A 24,140-nucleotide genomic window follows, 5' to 3' on the forward strand; every position below is an offset into this window, starting at 1 on the left:
GAATAAACCCACCAACACATTAATAACATCTTCAGCGGGATAAAATTCACAAAAGAAGAAGAGAACAATAATGGACTACTCTTCCTAGACATAATGGTAGAATGTAAGAACAACGGAGAACCCCGACTAACATATACAGAAAGACCATACATGTGGACCAGATACTTAATTACTCCAGCAACCACCCCAACACCCATAAATGGATCTGCATGGGGCCATTATTCAAATAGGCCACAACATACTTCAGTGGTCCAGAATTGCACAAAGCAGAACAGGAGCACTTAAACGGAGTTTTTAAAAGGAATGGATACCCAAAAAAGCACAATCCACTGTTATCTCCACGACAGACCACAACAAAAAGACACAACACAGCCAGACACACTAGTCACCCTACTGTACATCAGGGACATATGAGAGATTACCACAAGACTACTCAGACCCCTAAGTATCGGGGTATCCCCACAAACCAACAACCACCCATGTTACCTAGCAGGCTGATGAAACACCTGCAACCAAAGACAGCCACTCAGTGAGCAAGTCTACAATCTTATTCACAACCTGAGCTATAAATCTTCTCAAAAAGAAGTGAATCTTTCTTCCCCATACCAGCGCAGGTTTATTTCTCCATTTGATTCACTTCCCACGTAGTCAGTGACTTTGTTTGTCTTCCTCCTTTTTAAAGTGCCATTTTTTTTATCTTTTCTCTCCGAAGTTCCAAAAAAATGCAACAGCTTATAAAACAGTAATTACTACTCAGACTTTGAGGAAATCAGCTGCAACACTGAAAATACCTCAAAAAATGGAGCAGCTCTCAAAGCCACAATGTCTTCTATGAAATGAAAAACACTGCTTGCAAAAGGAAAACTTCTTAGAATTATTATTTTACCTGCAGCTCAAGTGCCTTGCCCTTTAAGGAACATGAGTCCACTGCCCATCTTGCAGCTTGATTCTTGTTTTTGTTGAGTAATTCATAAATTCACCACTTGGATCAACAGACACCCATTTCGGTACCCGGGTATCACACCAGCCAGTTGGGCTTTCCCAGCCTACACTCTTTCCCTGATAGAATAATAACGATTCATTAGCTTGGATAGCTAGATAGAATGCAGAGCAACGTCAACACAATAGGTTAAATTCTGAGAAAGTAGGATCTGCACATGCTGGAGAATCTGAGATAACAAGGTGTAGAGCTGGATGCACACAGCAGGCCAGGCAGCATCAAAGGAGCAGGAAAGCTGATGTTCAGACCTAGACCCTTCTTCAGAAAGGGTCTTAAGAAGGGCCTGGGCCCGAAATGTCAGCTTTCTTGCTCCTCTGATGCTGCTTGGCCTGCTGTGTTCATCCACCACTACACCTTGTTATCTCAGGTTAAATTCTGATATCGGCTGAGGTAACCATGAAATCCCTGCCTCTTCAACCACACCTGAGGTGTGCTATTCTCAGATTAAACTCAGCATAAGTTGTTTCTCTTCAGTAAGAGAGCAACCTCTGGGAAAATGTTGATTTTTACTTTCATGATAGAATGCTATACACATTGCAGGAACTCGTCATGCTGCAGAAAAGCAGTGCTATAGGACTCCATGGCACCATGACTATTAATTTTGCACACAATACATTTGCCTAAGGTCAGTAGAATAACATGCACAATCTTGAGGAGAAAAATGGCAGATGTTTTTAAAAATGTGGCCCACCCTGAAAAGACATTAGTTTCAAATGTTGTCACTGCCTGAAAAAGTCAAACGCTTATTGAAATGTCCAAACATATTTCGTAATATTTGAGTTGTTTTGTGAAGCCGACTTTCACTTTGCATGTTTATGGCAATCAAGCTACATTTAGTAACACATGTGTTCTCTGCAGACTACATGACCTTCAGCCTACTTGAGGATTATCCAACAGAGAGCAGCCTTAAGTGCATTGTACATATATCTTATATATATGCCAGCATTCAATACAGTATGACATAATAGCAAATCTGACCCACATTTCCATTTCATTACTTAGCAGTGACTGTTTGTTTTGTACATAGCATACCTTTGTCTGTTAACTAATTTGATGCATTATAATTCAACACTAAATAACTCACTGTCAGCAAGATTGTAATTTATGTAATGATCTGAAGCATAGTGTTGAACTGTCAGTTGCAAACAACTGGAAGCTAATTAAATTGATGAGGATCTTGAAGACATAATCATAAATTATGTAATCACGTATGGAAATAGCATGTTACAAAACATGGTTTGCGAATGAAAAATACTTACATATTATTATAATTACATAATATGACATTCATTTTCAATAAAATGTGGTTGCCTTGTAAAGACTAACCAATCTTCGAGTCCTTCATGGATCTGCAACTATTTGTATATTTTACAAAACGTCTTGGCCAATAGTCATCTCTCAACACTTTAAAAATTATAATTACCAGTCCATTGTCATATTTCCATACGAGCTTGCTGTGCATAAATTTGCCATCATATTTATTACAACTGTGGCAGAAAATGATTTATTTGGCTTTACTTTAAAAATCACTTTAAAGATCTTAAAATGCACTACGTAAGTGCGACATTTTTTTCTTTAAACCCAACACAACCAACTTGTTTGTCTTTACCCGACACCATGCTAAAAACATCCATTAGCTTCAATACATTAGTGCAAAATTACTACATACTGGCCTCAACAACTGTAATCTCCACAAACACATGTGTTTATTCTGTACGGCAACAACTTCTTGTATTTAAAACCAACCTTCAACATAGTAAAACATCCCAAACTCTTCACCGGAACACAATCAGATGCAGGATCAGATTGTGCATTTGAATGGATGAACAAGAAAGCGTATTGCTTTAAATAAACAGCAGACACTTTACTATCCAGATGTCAGGCCATCCCCAGGATTTAGGACAGCAATACATATTCTTCATTTCGGCAGCAAAGCTCATTAGGAGCAGCCGAATTGTGCTCTGGGAAGGTGAGTGAACTGATATATTTGGGCAGTGGCTAAACCCGAGACACTACACGTGTAGTTTCTCCCACCCGTCCTTCTCCTCTGACCAAAAAAGAAAGACTCTGGTGTGTTGATAAGGTAAGTATTTTTCTTTTTTTTTATCGTGTGCTGGTAAATAGAGTGATTGGTATTTTTTTTCATTTCATTTCGGTAGAATTTGATATTATGGTAGGACTAAGTTAAACTTAAGACAGGAGATCACAGACCCGGGTGTCCCCTGCAGACATCTCCCTCCAAAACAGGTATACGTCTTGGATACTGTTGGGGAGATGGCTCGCCAGGGGAAGGCAGCAGTAGCCAGGTTCTTGGCACCGTGGCTGACTCTGCTGTACAGAACTGCGGGAAAAAGAGTGGAAGGGCGAGAGTCATAGGAGATTTGTTTGTAAGGGGAGTAGATAGGTGGTTCTATGATCGAAAACGAGACTCCTGAATGGTACGTTGCCTCTCAGGTGCACGTGTTAGGGATGTCTCAGATCGACTGCGGGACATTCTGAGGGGGGAGCGTATGCCGCCTGTTGTGGTGCATATAGGCACCGAAGATATAGGTAAAAAAGAGGGATGAGTTCCTACAAGCAGAATTTAGGGAGTTAGGAGCCAAGTTAAGAATAGGACCTCAGAGGTAGTAATCTTAAGATTGCTATCAATGCCGTGTGCTACTCAGAGTAGAAATGAAAGAATAGGCAGGATAAATGAGTGGCTTGAGAGATGGTGCAGGAGGGATGGGTTCAGATTTACAGACATTGGGATCGGTTCTGGGGGAGTTGGGACTATTACAAATTGGACGGTCTACACCTGGGCAGGACTGGAGCCAATGTCCTGGGGCTGCTTTTGCTAACGCTGTTGGGGAGAGTTAAACAATTGTGGCAGGGGGATGGGAGCCAAATGAGGAGGCTAGTGGACAGTACGGAGGTAGTAACTAAAGCCTGTAATGAACTAGGTAATGAAGTCAGTGTGACTAAGGGGAAGAGTAAGCAGAGAACAGATGATGAATGCAAAGGAACAGGTGGCCTGAGGTGCATTTGTTTTAATGCAAGAAGTGTAGTAGGTAAGGTAGATGAACTTAGGACTTGGATTAGTAACTGGGAATATGATGTTATTGCTATTACTGAGACTTGGTTGAGGGGAGGGGAAGATTGGTAACTAAATATCCCAGGTTATTGATGCTTCAGTGGGATAGAGAGGGACGTAAAAAGGGTGGAGGAGTTGCATTACTGGGCAAAGAGGATATCACTGCTGTGCCAAAGGTGGGCACTATGGAGGACTCGAGCATTGAGGCAATATGGGCAGAGTTCAGAAATAGGAAGGATGCGGTAACAATTTTGGGGCTGTACTACAGGCCTCCCAACAGTGAGCATGAAATAGAGACACAAATATATAGACAGATTAAGGAAAGATGTAACAGCAACAACGTGGTGGTGATGGGAGATTTTAATTTTCCCAGCACTAACCGGGATTCACTTAGTGTTAGGGGTTTAGATGGAGCAGAATTTGTAGGAAGCATCCAGGAGTGTTTTCTACAGCAATATACAAATAGTCCAACTCAGGAAGGGGCCACACTGGACCTGGTGTTGGGGAATGAGCCCGGCCAGGTAGTTGATGTTTCAGTAGGGGATTACTTTGGGAATAGTGATCACAATTCTGTAAGTTTTAGAATACTAGTGGACAAAGATGAGAGTGCTCCTAAAGGAAGAGTGCTGAATTGGAGGTAGGCTAACTATAACAAAATTCGGCAGGAGCTGGGGAATGTGAATTGGGAGCAGCTGTTTGTGGGTAAATCCACATTTGATATGTGGGAGGCTTTTAAAGAGAGGTTGATTAGAGTGCAGGGAGTTTCTCAAAATGGAGACCTGTGACCACTGGTGTTCCACAGGGATCCATGTTGGAACCACTGTTGTTTGTGATATACATAAATGATCTGGAGGAAAGTACAGATGGTCTGATTAGCAGATGACACTAAGATTGGTAGAGTAGCAGATAGTGAAGGGGACTGTCGGAGAATGCAGCAGCATATAGATAGATTGGAGAGTTGGGCGGAAATATGGCAGATGGAGTTCAAGCCAGGCTAATGCGAGGTGTTGCATTTTGGAAGATCCAATTCAAGAGCGAACTATGTGGTAAATGGAAAAGCCCTGGGAAAATTGATGCACAGAGATCTGGGTGTTCAGGTCCATTGTACCCTGAAGGTGGCAACACAGGTGGACAGACTGTTCAAGAAGGCATACAGCATGCTTTCATTCATCGGACAGTATATCGAGTACAAGAGTTGGCAGGTCATGTTACTGTTGTATAGGACTTTGGTTTGACCACATTTGGAATACTGCTTGAAGTTCTGGTTGCCACATTACCAAAAGGATGTGGATGGTTTGGAGACGGTGCAGAGTAGGTTCACCAGGATGTTGCCTGGTATGGACAGCCCTAGCTTTGAAGAGAGGTTGAATAGATTAGGATTATTCACATTAGAAAGACAGAGGTTGAGGTTGAACCTGACTGAGATCTACAAAATCATGAGGGGTATAGACAGGGTGATTAGCAAGAAGGTTTTTCCCAGAGTGGGGGACTGCATTACCAGAGATCACGATTTCAAGGGGAGAGGAGAAAAGTTTCAGGGAGATATGTGTGGAAAGTTCTTCACGCAGTGGGTGGTGGGTGCCTGGAACGCGTTGCCAGTGGAGGTAGTAGAAGCGGGCACGATAGGATCATTTAAGATGTATCTAGACAGATACTTGAATGGGCAGGGCGCAGAGGGATACAGATCTTGGAAAATAGGTGACATGTTTAGATAGAGGATCTGGATCGGCGCAGGCTTGGTGGGCTGGAAGGCCGAAGGGCCTGTTCCTGTGCTGTAATTTTGTTAGTTCTTTGTTCTTTGTCAATACCTTGCTCCTGGATGAAGTAATGTTTTAAAAGAAGTCAGTTTAACCAGGATTTCTTGAATTAACTAAACGTGAGTTTATTAATTACTATACATGAGGAAAAAATAGTAATGCAACAGATGAACACACAACTTAGAAATACGATGTTAGTCCAAAAAGATAAAAATTAAAACAAAAACACTGTTCAGTTTCTGAAGTGTTTGCCAAGAGTGGATAGTGGAACATTGCAGTCTTGGTAGTCTTGACATTGATAAGTGAACTGTCAGCTTCTTGATCCTTAATTTTACAGCTTGGTGAGAATTCTGTTGTTCTGATGAATTTTAACCATAACTGAATTCTAGCATTCAGGCTGAGAGAGTCTTTTGTTGTCTCGTTGCGTGATTCACTTGTTTGCAACACTCAGCTCGAAAGTGTCTTTATCTGCAACATGGATAACTAGGGACAAATGCAAAGTTGCTGGAAAATAACGCTTCAGGTCCGGCAGCTTCCAGTGAGGAAGTGTTGCTGGACCTGAAATGTTAACTCTGATATTTTCTTCACAGATGCTGCCAGACCTGCTAAGCTTTTCCAGCAACTTTGTTTTTGTTCCTGATATACAGCATCCACTGTTCTTTTGATTTCTGTTATGGATAACTGGGGAATAGTTCTTCAACTGTAACCATCAAAGCATGGTGGAGCTCAAACTCAGGCTGGTATACATGGAAGTGTTCAGTCCCATTAGTCCACTCCTGAGGAGTGGAACATGTCCTGTGCATTCCTGGGGGCTAAACCAGACATGTCTGCAAGATTTGGCTATTTGCTGATAGAGGAGACATTGTTAGATCCCTTGATATCTCTCCTGACCCATCGTCACAACATCGAACTCCTTAGCACTGTTGTGAACCCTATGGCTGCCTTCTGATTATCAGATCAATACATCAAGATCAAAATTATAACAAAAAAAATGATGTAAACTACCAATAAATTAGAATTCTACTTCAATCCTTCTACATTTGCTTATTTTAATCTATCTTTGTACTTCATTGTTATTATGGGGTGAGTGTTGCTCTGGCCGATTATAGTTAGAAGCATCATATGATGAAAGATGCACTTGCAGATCAAACATTGGGTAACCAGTGAGTGGATGAAATAAAAATGCAGATCAGCCATGATCTAACTGAACTTCAGAACATGTTTGAGGACTCAAATGGCCTATTCTTGTGCCTAATTACTTCTAAGTTGTTGGAATCAATGGAGTTGCTCCATACTCAAGGCTAATCTCCTGATGTTAAAATTGTGATCAGAGATAATGGGAACTGCAGATGCTGGAGAATCCAAGACAACAAAGTGTGGGGCTGGATGAACACAGCAGGCCAAGCAGCATCTCAGGAGCACAAAAGCTGATGTTTCGGGCCTAGGCCCTTCATCGGAAAGGGGGGATGGGGAGAAGATTCTGAAAAGGGAGGGGGAGGCAGAGGAGAAGATAGGTGGAGAGGAGAGTATGGGTGGGGATGTAGGGAGGATGGACAGATCAAGGGGGCAGGATGAAGTTAGTAGGTAGGAAATGGAGGTGCGGCTTGAAGTGGGGGGAGGGAAGAGGTGAGAGGAAGAACAGGTTAGGCAGGCGGGGACGAGCTGGGCTTGTTTTGGGATGCAATGGGGGGAGGGAAGATTTTGAAGCTGGTGAAATCCACATTGATACCATTGGGCTGCAGGGTTCCCAAGCCGAATATGAGTTGCTGTTCCTGCAACCTACAAGTGGCATCATTATGGCACTGCAGGAGGCCCAGGATGGACATGTCGTCTAAGGAATGGCAGAGGGAGTTGAAATGGTTCGCGACTGGGAGGTGCAGTTGTTTACTGCGAACCGAGCGTAGGTGTTCTGCAAAGTGGTCCCCAAGCCTCCGCTTGGTTTCCCCAATCTAGAGGAAGCCACACAGTATACAGCGTATGCAGTATACCAAATTGATGGATGTGCAGATGAACATCTGTTTGATGTGGAAAGTCTTCTTGGGGCCTGAGATGGGGGTGAGGGAGCAGGTGTAGCACTTCCTGCGGTTGCAGGTGAAAGTGCCAGGTGTGGTGAGGTTGGAGGTGAGCGTGGAGTGGACAAGAGAGTCGCGGAGAGAGTGGTCTCTCCAGAAGGCAGACAAGGGTGGGGTTGGAAAAATGTCTTTGGTGGTGAGGTCGGATTATAGATGGCGGAAGTGTCAGAGGATGACGCATTGTATCCAGAGGTTGGTGGGGTGGTATGTGAGGACGAGGGGGATTCTCTTTTGGTGGTTATTGCGGGGGTGGGATGTGAGGGATAAGGTGCGGGAAATGTGGGAGACAAGGATGAGGATGACCACTGCAGTGGGGAAGTTGTGGTCCTTGAAGAACGAGAACATCTGAGATGTGCGGAAGTGGAATGCCTCATTCTGGGAGCAGATGCGGCGGAGGTGAAGGAATTGGGAATAGAGGATGGAATTTTGCAGGAAGGTGGGTGGGAGGAGGTGTATTCCAGGTAACTGTGGGAGTTGGTGGGCTTGAAATGGACATCAGTTTGTAGGTGGTTGCCTGAGATGGAGACAGAAAGACCCAGGAAGGTGAGGGATGTGTTGGAGATGGTCCAGGTGAACTGAAGATTGGGGTGGAAGGTGTCTTCCTGCCTTCTGTTCTCTCCCGAATATACTAACTACCTGTAGTTATTGGTCGCTGGTGAACATGTATGGCTTCCACTCAATCACCTCTGGAATTAGTTTCGAATAAATGCTAGAAACTGTGAATGATGAAAGGTCCTCTGTCAAAAATAATTTCTTCAAGGCTGTTCCAGAGTTTCCAAACACTTGAGTTATTCAATGTACATTTATGGAGTTTTGAGTTTCATCTTTGGACTCAAACCCATTCAAGAACAATAGACACAAACAAATGACAGGCTATCAGACTGAGACATCAGCTGCAGCACATTTGAGTATACCATCCACAATGTGTGGGTGTAAGTTTGAAGCCTTGCCAGAACCTTCCTTTAAAATGCAGAACTCAAATTTTCTAAAGCTCTTTGTCAAGGGCAAAGAATAACTGCCAACTCTGGTCAACTATGCATGTCTAATTACTTGCCACTCCCAATTCAGTGTGACTATTTATGCACTGTTGGGCTGAATACATTGTTTCTGAGCTGACAATCTATATTATATGAATAAAGATAACAATATATAACGTAACAAGCAAACACAAATGTAACAATTAACAATGACCTGTTGCGAGCTAGGGTCACTGGACTCGAAACATTAGCTGAGTTTTTCCAGATACAGTCAGACCTGCTGACATTATCCAGCAATTTGTTTTTGTTTCAGATTTATGGCACCCACAGTTCTTTTGGTGTTTTGATAAATATAACAATTACCAAAATATTTTATCTTATGCATAAACCTTCACCAATCTTTGCAATAATGCATCTAAATTTTATTAATTGAGGCCTAACCTTGCAGAACGTATTCCTGAGTCAATGTGACCTGCTGCAAAGTTACATTTACATTCTTCTCTGCAACCTTAGGCCATTTGCCAACAATATTGGTGTCATCCATTACACCAAATCAACCTGCCCCTCATTCACTCACTACAGACAGGTTTCAGCTTCTCTCTTGCCACTCCATCCCAGGTTAAAAACAGTTTTCAGTGCAAATCACATTTTGACATTGTATCAGCCAGCAATATATGTTAATACTCAAGAAGCACAATTTTATTTTACTTTTTTGCTATCAGGATCAGTTTTAAGTCAAAGCACTGACGACAATTGCTCACCAGTGTGGTATTAAAACAACAAGCTTACAGGGCTGAATCAGACTAAACACTCATAGGCCTGTAACTATTCAAGAAGGACAGACCCAGGCCCTGCCTTTAACATTGTCATATCTCAGCTTTCCCCAGAGCTCTGCATCTAGGTCCCTACTTTATTGCTTCTGGGCCACAGTATGCTTGTGCATACTTAATTAAAATTTGAATTACCCTGTTCCTAACTTAACGCTTCTTAAGCTTCTTTGTCAATGGGACTGAGGAATGACATGATAGAAATCTTTTAATTATGAAAGTCTTTGGTAGAGAGCAAATAATTTCACTTGTAGGGTAAAACTTAGCTGTAGGGCATCAATACAAAACAGTTACCAACAAATCCAATGGAGAATTTGGAAAAAATTTCTTTATCTAGGAAGTGACGAGTGTCAAACTCGTTATGCCAACCAATGATTGAAGCATGAGGTACGAATGCAATATAAGAAAGCTAGACAAGCTTACAAGGGAGATGGAAGTAGAAGGTTTAAGTGATTGATTTGGATGAGGAAAGATGAGAGGAACATACATAGAGGAAAAACTAAAATAACTCACAAATCAAGGTACTGGCCTAATTCATTTTGCATACTTCAAAATGATGTTCCAGTACACCCATTTCCAAGTATTACTGATATTTTTACTGGTTCCCCAGCACCCCCACCTCCTTCCCCACATGTTGTCATGAACTGGTGATGCCAAGGGGCCTGTTTTTGTGTTTGAAAAACCAACATGTATGTTTTCCTTTCCAAAGATTTTCTTGCAGTCATTGGGCACTAAATCCATACACCCTATATGTTAGTGAGGAGTCGATGAAATTTGTCAAGTATAATTATCCTTGCTGGAATTTATGTTGGCTACTTATGATTACTTTCTTGTAATCAAGTTGCTTACTAATTTTATTCTTAATTAAAGACTCTGAAGTTTCCTCAACGCAGATGTTTTATTTGGCCTTTAATTACCTACTTAGTTATTAGCTTGATCACTCTCTCCTTCAACACACATCCAATTTATAATTTCCAAACTAGTTTTTAAAATTCTTCATGGAGTGTGGGTGTTGCTGGCTGGGATCTGCCTTTTTGAACTAATGCTGCCCATGTGGTGTCACTACAACCACAGTGCTGTTAGGAATGGAGTTCCAGGGTTGTGGCATTGGGACAGTGAAGGAATAACGAAAGAGTTCCACAATAGGATGGTGTGTGACTTGCAGGGGATTGTGCAGTTTGTGGTGCCTTTGTCCTTTGAGGTGGTAGTGATCACAATTTTTGAAGCTGGATGAGTTCTTGTAGAACATTTTGTCGACGGTATACCTATAGTTACTATGCACAAGCAATTTCCTTCTTCAATTCCTTCACGCCCTGTCATGTATTCCATTGTACGTTGGTGGGTTTGTTTTCTTTAACTTAACTATCTGAAAGTTTCCTTTTTTCCATCACAATAATGTAATTGACTACTCAAAGATTTCTCCAATATTGTTCATTTTGGTAGATAAAATGTGTCTTCTGTGTAACATTGTTCTGGTTCTTTGAAAAGTTCTTAGTCATACTTAGCCATATTAATTACTCAGTAACTAACTTGATGTATGTACTGTGAAATTGTAACAGATTTGAAAACTGTTAGTAATTTAATACTGAAATGTAAGTGTGGCATTTGGGAAACAGTTAAAATGGAACCAGGCCAAAGACAATAATAGGAATGGCAATCAGAGTGATGCTTACAGACAAACATAGTTATATCTTTATAAATCAAGGAACTTGGGAGGGCTGCTTGCAAACAGAATAAAAAAATGAACAGAACTGATTGACTGTATGGATGTTGTAGCTGCACTTCTAAAGCACGAAGGATTTCAATTCTGAGCATAAACTGAATTAATAAAGGATTACCAAACCTTTCAATATCAAATAATTCTCACTGCAAATATTGATATTAACAAAAAGGCCAACTATGCATTTTTTGAATATTTGAGGGGTGTGAGTTCTTTAGTACCTATTAATGGTGAACATTAATAAGCATTAATGATGGTCTTGAAAACTAATTAAAAAATTAAGGGAAATTTGCATTTGTTAAGTTTTAGTACAAATTCTGACCATTATTGTCCGCTGAGTAAATGCACTGTGTAAGGTTCCTGCATCCAAAAAGCAGTAGATGTGAAAAAGTAGAGACAGTGAAGGAAAGAGACTAGGAGAGATGATACAGATAGTGGAAGCAAGTGAAAGAAGGAAGGGAAGGTAAATGGAACAGTGTGGGGAAAGAAGGACAGTGAGAAAGATAATGGAAAGAAAATAAAGGACAGGTGATTAAGGGCAGAAAGTTAAAGAGACGGGACTGGGGCATTTTAGAAATGTGAAAATATTAGGTGTTCAATCTGAGAATGACACAAAATAGGTTTTTCACATTAGTTAGGTTCTGAAACGACAGGAAACATAAATTTTAAGAGCCAACAAAACATGTCACTGAGAAATCTAAGTTCTGTTTATCTTATATGAAGCATACACTCTCTCCCTGTGTGGACACATCTACTTGCTGAAATTCAAAGATTATAGATGTAAGTTGGTAAATCCAAGGCTATGAAACAGCGATATGTCCAAAATTTCCAGCTGGATTTTATGTGATTTGTCAGTGCTGCCTTTCAGGATATATAAACATTTCGTGGCCTACAATTAATGTATTTACTTATAAAATTAACTTCAACCTCCATGAATAGATCCATCCCTCTACGGTCCATCAATGAATTAAGGTGTGCAGTCCATTACTAATAGTACTTGGGACATATTTATTCCATTTGAATGTTGTTTCCATTAATTGTGGTGTAAAGCTATGGCAGCTGGTGTACCTAATCATTCTGTTTGCAATTCTGTCATGATAGCATCAAACGTTGGATGTAAGAGCACATGTTCTCATTCTTGGCATTTAGGCAACCTCTTCCATTAATTATCATTGCAAATCTGAGTTTCCTCACCAACTTCATGGCATACAGCTGCCATCAGCATAATAGGTTGCATCATGCCAATCACTTATTATTATAGGCTTCTATGTCTAATGATGCAGATCAGGTTTCTTAATCACAACTTGCATAATTAGGGTCTCCATGTTTGTCAAAGAGACATACTTAATGTGAAGTTAGCTCAGTGTAGTCCCCCTGCAGCTGCTTTCTCCTGCCTCACAACTTAGTCTGTATATTGTATGTGGGTACGCAAAGTACCAAACCACAAAGGAGAACCATTTGGACAAATAGCCTAGAATCATCTCTATTATCTCCAGCATTTATATTACTGTTGCACATTTAACTGCAGCACAACTCCCAATGGCCTCTGGAGAAAGAGAGTGATACAGGAGTTTGGGTCTTTTTTGTTACTTGTTCACAGGGTGAGGGGCATCATATAGACAGGATGGTTCAGAAAGCAGTTAGTGTGCTTGCCTTCATTGTTCAGACCTTTGAGTGTAGGAGTTGGGATGTCCTGTTGAGGTTGTACAGACATTGGTGAAGCCTCTCCTTGAGTACTGTATCCAGTTCTGATCGCGCTGCTATAGGAAGGATATTATTAAGCTGAAGAGGGTTCAGAAAATATTTACCAGGATGTTGCCAGGAATGAAGGGTTTGAGACATAAAAATAGACTGGAAAGGCTGTGACTGTCTTCACTGAAGTGTAGGAGGTTGAGGGGTGACCTTATTGAGTTTTATAAAATCATACCAGGCTTTGTAAGTTGAACGACAGAAGTATTTTCCTGAGGGTGTGGTGTTGAAAACTCAGGGCACATTTTTAAAGTGAGAGGGAAAAGACGTAAAAAAAGAGAGAGGCAACTTTTTCACATTAAGGGTGATTCATGTGTGGAATGAAATGCCAGAGAAAATGATGGATGCAGATATAATGTTTAAAAGATATTTGAATAAGCACATGAAAAGGAAAGGTTTGTAGGGATAAGAGCCAAACACAGGCATGTTGGATTAGTTTAGTTTGGGATTATGGTCGGCAGGGACTGTTTCCGTGCTGTATGACTATGTAAATTGGCCCTTACTACAGCCCTTTGGTTCAGATGATAGTTCAATGGATTTCTGCTACAGATACATAGGTTTTGTTGAGCATTCAACCTGACAGCCACTGCAAATACCCACAGAACCACGTTTTATACTGATTTAAATTGACTTTTACTGATTAAATAATATGGATGACTTTTGTGAATTTTGCTTATGGTAACTTTCTACATTATACCAGTGACCCTGAAAGTGCTTCACTGACTGCAGAGTGCTTTGAGCCATCCAGTGATCATGAAAGTACTATGTCAATGGAAACCTTTTTTTTTAAATTACAACTCCCTAATTGACTTATTTGTCTCATAATTACAAAGGCATCATAATCTATCTTTGAAGCAACTCTTCATAAATCAGAAAAGGTTTCAATTTCCAATTCACCAGTTTGCTCTTTGCAGTTACACTAGACATCTTCCTGTTAAGATCCAAGAAACCAAAGCTCTGATTTTAGGTTATTTGTGACTTCACTTGCAAAAGCAAGGAAATCATTGGTCACACAAAACTAATCTTAAACTTTGTGGTTAGCAGTAACTTATTTGTGACTGACTGACTGTGGGCCTGACTGTTCACAACACAAACAAAATCAATGTATCTAGATACAAAAAACAGAAGTTGCTGGAAAGGTTCAGCACATCTGGCAGCATCTGTGAAGAGATTCAGTTCTGAGTAATGGTCACCAGGGGTCACCAGACCCAGAAGGTTAACTCTTGATTTCTCTTCACAGATGCTGCCAGACCTGTGAGGTTTTCCATCAATTTCTGTTTTTATTTCTGATTTACAGCATCTGCAGTTCTTTTAGTTTTTATTAACTTATCCTAGAGAGTCTGTTGACTTTGGTCATTGGACAAAGATGAAACCATGAAAACAAACTTGACATTACATGATTCTCTCTCAGGGAGGGGGGGGGGGAGTGAGGTTAGAACCCCAACTCAAGCAGTCAACATCAGAGAGGTGCCAGTAAAAGGCAGAGAGGTCCCAGACACAGACCAGTGGTGGAGTTAGGTGTGGGACACCAAGAATTGGAACTGTGAGTTTAAAAGGAACAGTGAGAGCAGAGACATCCTAGATGCAGACAGACTAGTGGTGGATAATAAAATGTGGGGCTGGATGAACACAGCAGGCCAAGCAGCATCTCAGGAGCACAAAAGCTGACGTTTCGGGCCTAGACCCTTCATCAGAGAGGGGGATGGGGGGAGGGAACTGGAATAAATAGGGAGAGAGGGGGAGGCGGACCGAAGATGGAGAGTAAAGAAGATAGGTGGAGAGGGTGTAGGTGGGGAGGTAGGGAGGGGATAGGTCAGTCCAGGGAAGACGGACAGGTCAAGGAGGTGGGATGAGGTTAGTAGGTAGCTGGGGGTGCGGCTTGGGGTGGGAGGAAGGGATGGGTGAGAGGAAGAACCGGTTAGGGAGGCAGAGACAGGTTGGACTGGTTTTGGGATGCAGTGGGTGGGGGGGGAAGAGCTGGGCTGGTTGTGTGGTGCAGTGGGGGGAGGGGATGAACTGGGCTGGTTTAGGGATGCAGTGGGGGAAGGGGAGATTTTGAAACTGGTGAAGTCCACATTGATACCATATGGCTGCAGGGTTCCCAGGCGGAATATGAGTTGCTGTTCCTGCAACCTTCGGGTGGCATCATTGTGGCAGTGCAGGAGGCCCATGATGGACATGTCATCAAGAGAATGGGAGGGGGAGTGGAAATGGTTTGCGACTGGGAGGTGCAGTTGTTGGTTACGAACTGAGCGGAGGTGTTCTGCAAAGCGGTCCCCAAGCCTCCGCTTGGTTTCCCCAATGTAGAGGAAGCCGCACCGGGTACAGTGGATGCAGTATACCACATTGGCAGATGTGCAGGTGAACCTCTGCTTAATGTGGAATGTCATCTTGGGGCCTGGGACGGGGGTGAGGGAGGAGGTGTGGGGACAAGTGTAGCATTTCCTGCGGTTGCAGGGGAAGGTGCCGGGTATGGTGGGGTTGGAGGGCAGTGTGGAGCGAACAAGGGAGTCACGGAGAGAGTGGTCTCTCCGGAAAGCAGACAGGGGAGGGGATGGAAAAATGTCTTGGGTGGTGGGGTCGGATTGTAAATGGCGGAAGTGTCGGAGGATAATGCGTTGTATCCGGAGGTTGGTAGGGTGGTGTGTGAGAACGAGGGGGATCCTCTTGGGGCGGTTGTGGCGGGGGCGGGGTGTGAGGGATGTGTCGCGGGAGATGCGGGAGACGCGGTAAAGGGCGTTCTCAATCACCGTGGGGGGGAAGTTGCGGTCCTTAAAGAACTTGGACATCTGGGATGTGCGGGAGTGGAATGTCTTATCGTGGGAGCAGATGCGGCGGAGGCGGAGGAATTGGGAATAGGGGATGGAATTTTTGCAGGAGGGTGGGTGGGAGGAGGTGTATTCTAGGTAGCTGTGGGAGTCGGTGGGCTTGAAATGGGCATCAGTTACAAGCTGGTTGCCTGAGATGGAGACTGAGAGGTCCAGGAAGGTGAGGGATGTGCTGGAGATGGCCCAGGTGAACTGAAGGTTGGGGTGGAAGGTGTTGGTGAAGTGGATGAACTGTTCGAGCTCCTCTGGGGAGCAAGAGGCGGCGCCGATACAGTCATCAATGTACCGGAGGAAGAGGTGGGGTTTGGGGCCTGTGTAGGTGCGGAAGATGGACTGTTCCACGTAACCTACAAAGAGGCAGGCATAGCTGGGGCCCATGTGGGTGCCCATGGCCACCCCCTTAGTCTGTAGGAAGTGGGAGGAGTCAAAAGAGAAGTTGTTGAGTGTGAGGACGAGTTCCGCTAGGCGGATGAGTGTCGGTGGAGGGGGCCTGGTCGGGCCTGCGGGACAGGAAGAAGCGGAGGGCCTTGAGGCCATCTCCATGCGGAATGCAGGTGTACAGGGACTGGACGTCCATGGTGAATATGAGGTGTTGGGGGCCAGGGAATTGGAAGTCCTGGAGGAGGTGGAGGGCGTGGGTGGTGTCACGGACATAGGTGGGGAGTTCCTGGACCAAAGGGGAGAAAATGGAGTCCAGATAGGTGGAGATGAGTTCGGTGGGGCAGGAGCAGGCTGAGACGATGGGTCGACCGGGGCAGGCAGGTTTGTGGATTTTGGGAAGGAGATAGAAACGGGCTGTGCGGGGTTGGGGAACAATGAGGTTGGAGGCTGTGGGTGGGAGGTCCCCTGAGGTGATGAGGTCATGAATGGTGTTGGAGATGATGGTTTGGTGCTCGGGTGTGGGGTCATGATCGAGGAGGTGGTGTCGGAAAGTTGGCGTCTGGCCTCGGCGATGTAGAGGTCAGTACGCCATACTACCACTGCGCCACCCTTGTCTGCGGGTTTGATGGTGAGGTTGGGGTTGGAGCGGAGGGAGCGGAGGGCTGCCCGTTCTGCGGGGGAGAGGTTGGAGTGGGTGAGAGGGGTGGAGAGGTTGAGGCGGTTGATGTCTCGACGGCAGTTGGAGATGAAGAGGTCGAGGGAGGGTAGGAGGCCTGGGGGTGGTGTCCAAGAGGAGGACTTGTGTTGGAAGCGGGTGAAGGGGTCAGTGGAAGGAGGGTTGGGTTCCCGGTTGAAGAAGTAGGCATGCAGGCGAAGACGGCGGAAAAACTGCTCTATGTCCGATCGTGACTGGTATTGGTTGATGTGTGGTTGTAGGGGGACAAAGGTGAGCCCCTTGCTCAGGACTGACCGTTCGTCCTCAGTCAGTGGGAGGTCTGGGGGGATGGTGAAGATGCGGCAGGGCTCAGTGTGGCTGTCTTCTCTGGGGTTGCAGGCTGTGGAGGTTGTGGGCGGAGCGATGAGGTCGTCGGCCGTGGGCGGGGTTCCGTCGGCGTCGGCCGTGGGCGGGGTTCCGTCGGCCGTGGGCGGGGTTCCGTCAGCGTCGACCGTGGGCGGGGTTCCGTCAGCGGTGGGAGGATCGGGGTGGGCGGCAGCAGCTGAGGTGAGGGTGGTGTGTGGGCTGTAGTACCTGGACGTGGAGGTGGTGACTGCAGCAGCGGTTCCGGAAGTTCTGTGGCCGGCGGAGGCAGATGTGACGTCATCGGTGGGGTCTCCGGCCGTGTCCTCATGGTCAATGGCGGCGGGTGCATGGTGGGGGAGGGGCAGGGACAGAGTCGGGATTTGGGAGGCGCAGGAATCCTCTTGTGGGAGGCATCGGCCCGTGAGAAGGGTCTAGGCCCGAAACGTCAGCTTTTGTGCTCCTGAGATGCTGCTTGGCCTGCTGTGTTCATCCAGCCCCACATTTTATTATCTTGGAATCTCCAGCATCTGCAGTTCCCATTATCTCTGATACTATTTTAACCTCACTGCGAAGCCTCTTCCAGGGATGCCTAACCTGAAGAAGTTACCCTCCTCCCTCCGGACCAACCTCAGGGAATCTCTCTCCCATTGCAACTCTCTTGTAATCTCTTCGGCCTTGAAACTGCTCGACCATGTCCTGAAGCAAACCAGGTACCACAGCCACATCACCTTTCTCAGCACCTGCCTACGGAACCAGATCATCCCCAAGGGACTACAGTCCACATTTCAGCCTTCCCAATTTGGCCCCAACCGTGACCACCTCTACACCCAGAACATTCAGACCCTTCAGAAGCGGTTCTCCCTGCGAGTCCTGAAACAGACACTTGCAGCCATGCGCCGGCACCTCCAGGCACTGCAATCCAGCCTGCCCCAGCTCAGAGCCTCCCTCTCCCAGACCTGCAAAGGACCCCTGCTGTTTTTTATCCTCCGCAGGATCCACAGACTGAACACCCAGTTCCACTCAGCTTTACTGGACACCAAAAATCGTAAGTACAACCAACTCACGGGCCGCTGCCTCCCACAAGAGGATTCCTGCGCCTCCCAAATCCCGACTCTGTCCCTGCCCCTCCCCCACCATGCACCCGCCGCCATTGACCATGAGGACACGGCCGGAGACCCCATGAGGACACGGCCGGAGACCCCACCGATGACGTCACATCTGCCTCCGCCGGCCACAGAACTTCCGGAACCGCTGCTGCAGTCACCACCTCCACGTCCAGGTACTACAGCCCACACACCACCCTCACCTCAGCTGCTGCCGCCCACCCCGATCCTCCCACCGCTGACGGAACCCCGCCCACGGTCGACGCCGACGGAACCCCGCCCACGGCCGACGGAACCCCGCCCACGGCCGACGGAACCCCGCCCATGGCCGACGGCATCATCACTCCGCCCACAACCTCCACAGCCTGCAACCCCAGAGGAGACAGCCACCCTGAGCCCTGCCGCATCTTCACCATCCCCCCAGACCTCCCACTGACTGAGGACGAACGGTCAGTCCTGAGCAAGGGGCTCACCTTTGTCCCCCTACAACCAATACCAGTCACGGTCGGACATAGAGCAGCTTTTCCGCCGTCTTCGCCTGCATGCCTACTTCTTCAACCGGGAACCCAACCCTCCTTCCACTGACCCCTTCACCCGCTTCCAACACAAGTCCTCCTCTTGGACACCACCCCCAGGCCTCCTACCCTCCCTCGACCTCTTCATCTCCAACTGCCGTCGAGACATCAACCGCCTCAACCTCTCCACCCCTCTCACCCACTCCAACCTCTCCCCCGCAGAACGGGCAGCCCTCCGCTCCCTCCGCTCCAACCCCAACCTCACCATCAAACCCGCAGACAAGGGTGGCGCAGTGGTAGTATGGCGTACTGACCTCTACATCGCCGAGGCCAGACGCCAACTTTCCGACACCACCTCCTCGATCATGACCCCACACCCGAGCACCAAACCATCATCTCCAACACCATTCATGACCTCATCACCTCAGGGGACCTCCCACCCACAGCCTCCAACCTCATTGTTCCCCAACCCCGCACGGCCCGTTTCTATCTCCTTCCCAAAATCCACAAACCTGCCTGCCCCGGTCGACCCATCGTCTCAGCCTGCTCCTGCCCCACCGAACTCATCTCCACCTATCTGGACTCCATTTTCTCCCCTTTGGTCCAGGAACTCCCCACCTATGTCCGTGACACCACCCACGCCCTCCACCTCCTCCAGGACTTCCAATTCCCTGGCCCCCAACACCTCATATTCACCATGGACGTCCAGTCCCTGTACACCTGCATTCCGCATGGAGATGGCCTCAAGGCCCTCCGCTTCTTCCTGTCCCGCAGGCCCGACCAGGCCCCCTCCACCGACACTCTCATCCGCCTAGCGGAACTCGTCCTCACACTCAACAACTTCTCTTTTGACTCCTCCCACTTCCTACAGACTAAGGGGGTGGCCATGGGCACCCGCATGGGCCCCAGCTATGCCTGCCTCTTTGTAGGTTACGTGGAACAGTCCATCTTCCGCACCTACACAGGCCCCAAACCCCACCTCTTCCTCCGGTACATTGATGACTGTATCGGCGCCGCCTCTTGCTCCCCAGAGGAGCTCGAACAGTTCATCCACTTCACCAACACTTTCCACCCCAACCTTCAGTTCACCTGGGCCATCTCCAGCACATCCCTCACCTTCCTGGACCTCTCAGTCTCCATCTCAGGCAACCAGCTTGTAACTGATGTCCATTTCAAGCCCACCGACTCCCACAGCTACCTAGAATACACCTCCTCCCACCCACCCTCCTGCAAAAATTCCATCCCCTATTCCCAATTCCTCCGCCTCCGCCGCATCTGCTCCCACGATAAGACATTCCACTCCCGCACATCCCAGATGTCCAAGTTCTTTAAGGACCGCAACTTTCCCCCCACGGTGATTGAGAACGCCCTTTACCGCATCTCCCGCGACACATCCCTCACACCCCGCCCCCGCCACAACCGCCCCAAGAGGATCCCCCTCGTTCTCACACACCACCCTACCAACCTCCGGATACAACGCATTATCCTCCGACACTTCCGCCATTTACAATCCGACCCCACCACCCAAGACATTTTTCCATCCCCTCCCCTGTCTGCTTTCCGGAGAGACCACTCTCTCCGTGACTCCCTTGTTCGCTCCACACTGCCCTCCAACCCCACCATACCCGGCACCTTCCCCTGCAACCGCAGGAAATGCTACACTTGTCCCCACACCTCCTCCCTCACCCCCGTCCCAGGCCCCAAGATGACATTCCACATTAAGCAGAGGTTCACCTGCACATCTGCCAATGTGGTATACTGCATCCACTGTACCCGGTGCGGCCTCCTCTACATTGGGGAAACCAAGCGGAGGCTTGGGGACCGCTTTGCAGAACACCTCCGCTCAGTTCGTAACCAACAACTGCACCTCCCAGTCGCAAACCATTTCCACTCCCCCTCCCATTCTCTTGATGACATGTCCATCATGGGCCTCCTGCACTGCCACAATGATGCCACCCGAAGGTTGCAGGAACAGCAACTCATATTCCGCCTGGGAACCCTGCAGCCATATGGTATCAATGTGGACTTCACCAGTTTCAAAATCTCCCCTTCCCCCACTGCATCCCTAAACCAGCCCAGTTCATCCCCTCCCCCCACTGCACCAGACAACCAGCCCAGCTCTTCCCCCCCCACCCACTGCATCCAAAACCAGTCCAACCTGTCTCTGCCTCCCTAACCGGTTCTTCCTCTCACCCATCCCTTCCTCCCACCCCAAGCCGCACCCCCAGCTACCTACTAACCTCATCCCACCTCCTTGACCTGTCCGTCTTCCCTGGACTGACCTATCCCCTCCCTACCTCCCCACCTACACCCTCTCCACCTATCTTCTTTACTCTCCATCTTCGGTCCGCCTCCCCCTCTCTCCCTATTTATTCCAGTTCCCTCCCCCCCATCCCCCTCTCTGATGAAGGGTCTAGGCCCGAAACGTCAGCTTTTGTGCTCCTGAGATGCTGCTTGGCCTGCTGTGTTCATCCAGCCCCACATTTTATTATCTTGGAATCTCCAGCATCTGCAGTTCCCATTATCTCTGAGACTAGTGGTGGAGCTGTGTGGGACTCAGGAATGAGAGCAGAGGGATCCCAGATACAGACAAGAGGTGGCGCTACTTCAGCAAAATCAAAATGTGATGCCACAAGTGAGCACATGGGTAATTGGTGGGTATTTTTCTCTTGTGGCTGGATAATGATTTATGCTAAGATTGTAAGTAAAGCTTAAACACTTCACACAGATAAATATTTTAGAGCTTCAAAAATAAATGTCTTTGTTTAATAGAGTTCAGGGGTCCATGTTGAACATCTAACATAAACAAGCCTAAGATTTTACTCAAGTAAGCGTAAGGTAAAATAAAAGCAAACAGTCCACACATTATTCTGTTAAGGAATGTGTGGGGACCTCAGGCCTGTGAATTTACACATTTACACTTAGGACATCCTAGATGCTCATGCCATTTACATTATTTAAAAGGAGGACAGGCTAGGAAATTCAGGCCAGCCAGTCTAACTTCAAAAGTGGGAGGTTAATAAAAAGAATTGAGGGATGGAATATATCTGAATGGATTTGTTCAGGGAAGGTTGTATTCAGAAATTTGTTTGAATTTTTTGAAGAGGTAATCAAGGTGTTGTTGACCAAAACGAATTTGATATTGTTTACATGGACTTCAGTGATAAGGACCCTCATAGTAGACTGGTCAGTAAAATAGAGATCCCAGGTTATTGGGCAAAGTGCATGCAGGCTGGAGGCAGAGGGTGATGGATGTTTCTTCGACTGAAAGCCTGTTTCCAGCTGGGATTTTTGGGACTTGGAGCAGAGTCCTTGTTGTTTTTAGGATTCAGTAATGATTTGGACTGAAATGCAGGGGATATAATCAAGAAGTTCAGGGATGACACAAATATTATTAGGACAGTGAATAGTGAGGAGGGGAACTGTAAACTACAGGGGGATGTCAACGAATGTCATTGGATGGATCAGTGCCAGATCACAGAATCCCTACAGTATAGGAGCAGGCCATTCAGCTCATTGAGTCCACACTGACCACCTGAAGAGCATCCCACCCAGACCCATCCCCATAATCCTGTATTTCCCATGACTAATCCACCTGGCCTGCTTATCCCAAGGCACTATGAGCCATTTAGCATGGCCAATCCACCTAACCTATACATCTTTGGACTGTGGGATGAAACCCACGCAGACAGGGGTAGAATGTGCAAACTCCGCACAGTCACCTGAGGGTGGAAGTGAACCTGGGTCCCTGGCACTATGAGGCAGCGGTGCTAATCACTGAGCTACCTGGCTGCAAATGGAAGTCACAAAGGAAAGAGAGATAATGCACTAAGCAAAGGCCAACAAGGCAAAAGGTTACCTAATGAACAGCAGGAACCTGGAAAATACTGAATTTCAGAGGGACTTTGGTGTATAAATCCACAGATTACTGAGGTTAGCAAGGCAGGTAAATAAGGTGATTAAGGTGGCATATGGGATGCTTGCCTTTATTAGCTGAGTAATAGAATAAAAGAGCATTATGTCATCATGCAGGAACTGTTCAAAATATTGGTTAACCATAACTGAACACTGCATGCAGTTCTGATCACATTATAGGAAGGATGTAAGTACACTAGAGGGGTGCAGGTAAGATTTACCAGGATGCTGCCGAGGCTGGAGGGTTTGGATAGGCTGAGGTTGTATTTTTTGGACAGCTGCTAGAGCTGTTATGAGGAGTACAGATAGCACTGCACTTTTTCTTTAGTAAAGGGGTCAATAACAAGAGGGCATAGAATTAAGATAGGAGTTAAAAGGCTAAGTACAGTAGAGTTGAGGAAAATGTTTTTTTACCCAGAAGGTGTTGGGAGTCTGGATTTCAGTGCTGGAAAGAATGGTTGAGTCAGAAACTCTTATAACATTTAGCAGTGTTTAAATTTAGCCATAGCCTCCAAGGTTGTGGGCCAAGAACTGGAAATTGGTATTTGTGCATTCAGATCTTCTGTGCAACCAACATGGAAATGACAGTCTCAATGATGTCCTGCAGTTGGTTCATTGGATACACTTTCAATTCCATGAAATAATTGCAAGAAACTAAACCATAGCTGGAAGTCACACCTACATCTTGATGACAGTTTTTATAAATGTGAGGTGTGCTATGCATAAACAATTACATTTTTAAAATGTAATCTTAGGGCTCAAAAAGCATTTGATGAAAAACAATCCAAACAAACAATATTGCAAACTATCTTCAAAGCATAATTGGAAGATTTTATTAGTTATCATAATGGAATGTGTGGCAAAAAAGTCCTAATTATTACTTATTAATTTTGAGATTGAAGTTTAGGATTTTACTTGCAAATATTAATTTAATTTTAATGCATTAGTTCATATTTTCTTTGTTATTTTAACAAGGACATTACCAATTAAACAGACTAATACCTATATTAAAATAGTAATCAGGATGAGATGGCACCAGGTTGGCTCCAAATTGCTGAGTTCTTCTCCATTGCATTATCCTCAACTTCCCCATCGAAAAATAGGCATATTTTAACCTGCAGTTCAAGTTACCTATACAGAGCACATATCCCACACCTAAATGATTTGTTGTGTGCTTTTATACAGTTTTTCAAGGAAGTAAT

The 24,140-nt window shown here is 45.9% G+C and overlaps 1 protein-coding gene across 3 annotated transcripts in view; it reads left to right on the forward strand.

Annotated features, from left to right (window-relative positions):
* The first annotated feature begins 17,803 nt into the window (after positions 1-17,803).
* Positions 17,804-24,140, forward strand: part of LOC132210258 (uncharacterized) — a 36,726-nt gene continuing 30,389 nt past the window's right edge. The window contains exons 1-2 of one of the 3 annotated variants that reach the window (XM_059649897.1): positions 17,804-18,450; positions 21,530-21,670. In XM_059649897.1, the coding sequence (XP_059505880.1) occupies positions 17,991-18,450; positions 21,530-21,670 (601 nt within the window). In that variant the 5' untranslated portion in view covers positions 17,804-17,990. Of the gene's footprint in view, positions 18,451-21,356; positions 21,678-24,140 lie in introns of those variants that run through there. The other 2 variants (XR_009446497.1, XR_009446498.1) reach the window with 2 other exon arrangements.

This window comes from Stegostoma tigrinum, chromosome 11, assembly GCF_030684315.1.
Source record: "Stegostoma tigrinum isolate sSteTig4 chromosome 11, sSteTig4.hap1, whole genome shotgun sequence".
In the NCBI taxonomy this organism is placed as follows: domain Eukaryota; kingdom Metazoa; phylum Chordata; class Chondrichthyes; order Orectolobiformes; family Stegostomatidae; genus Stegostoma; species Stegostoma tigrinum.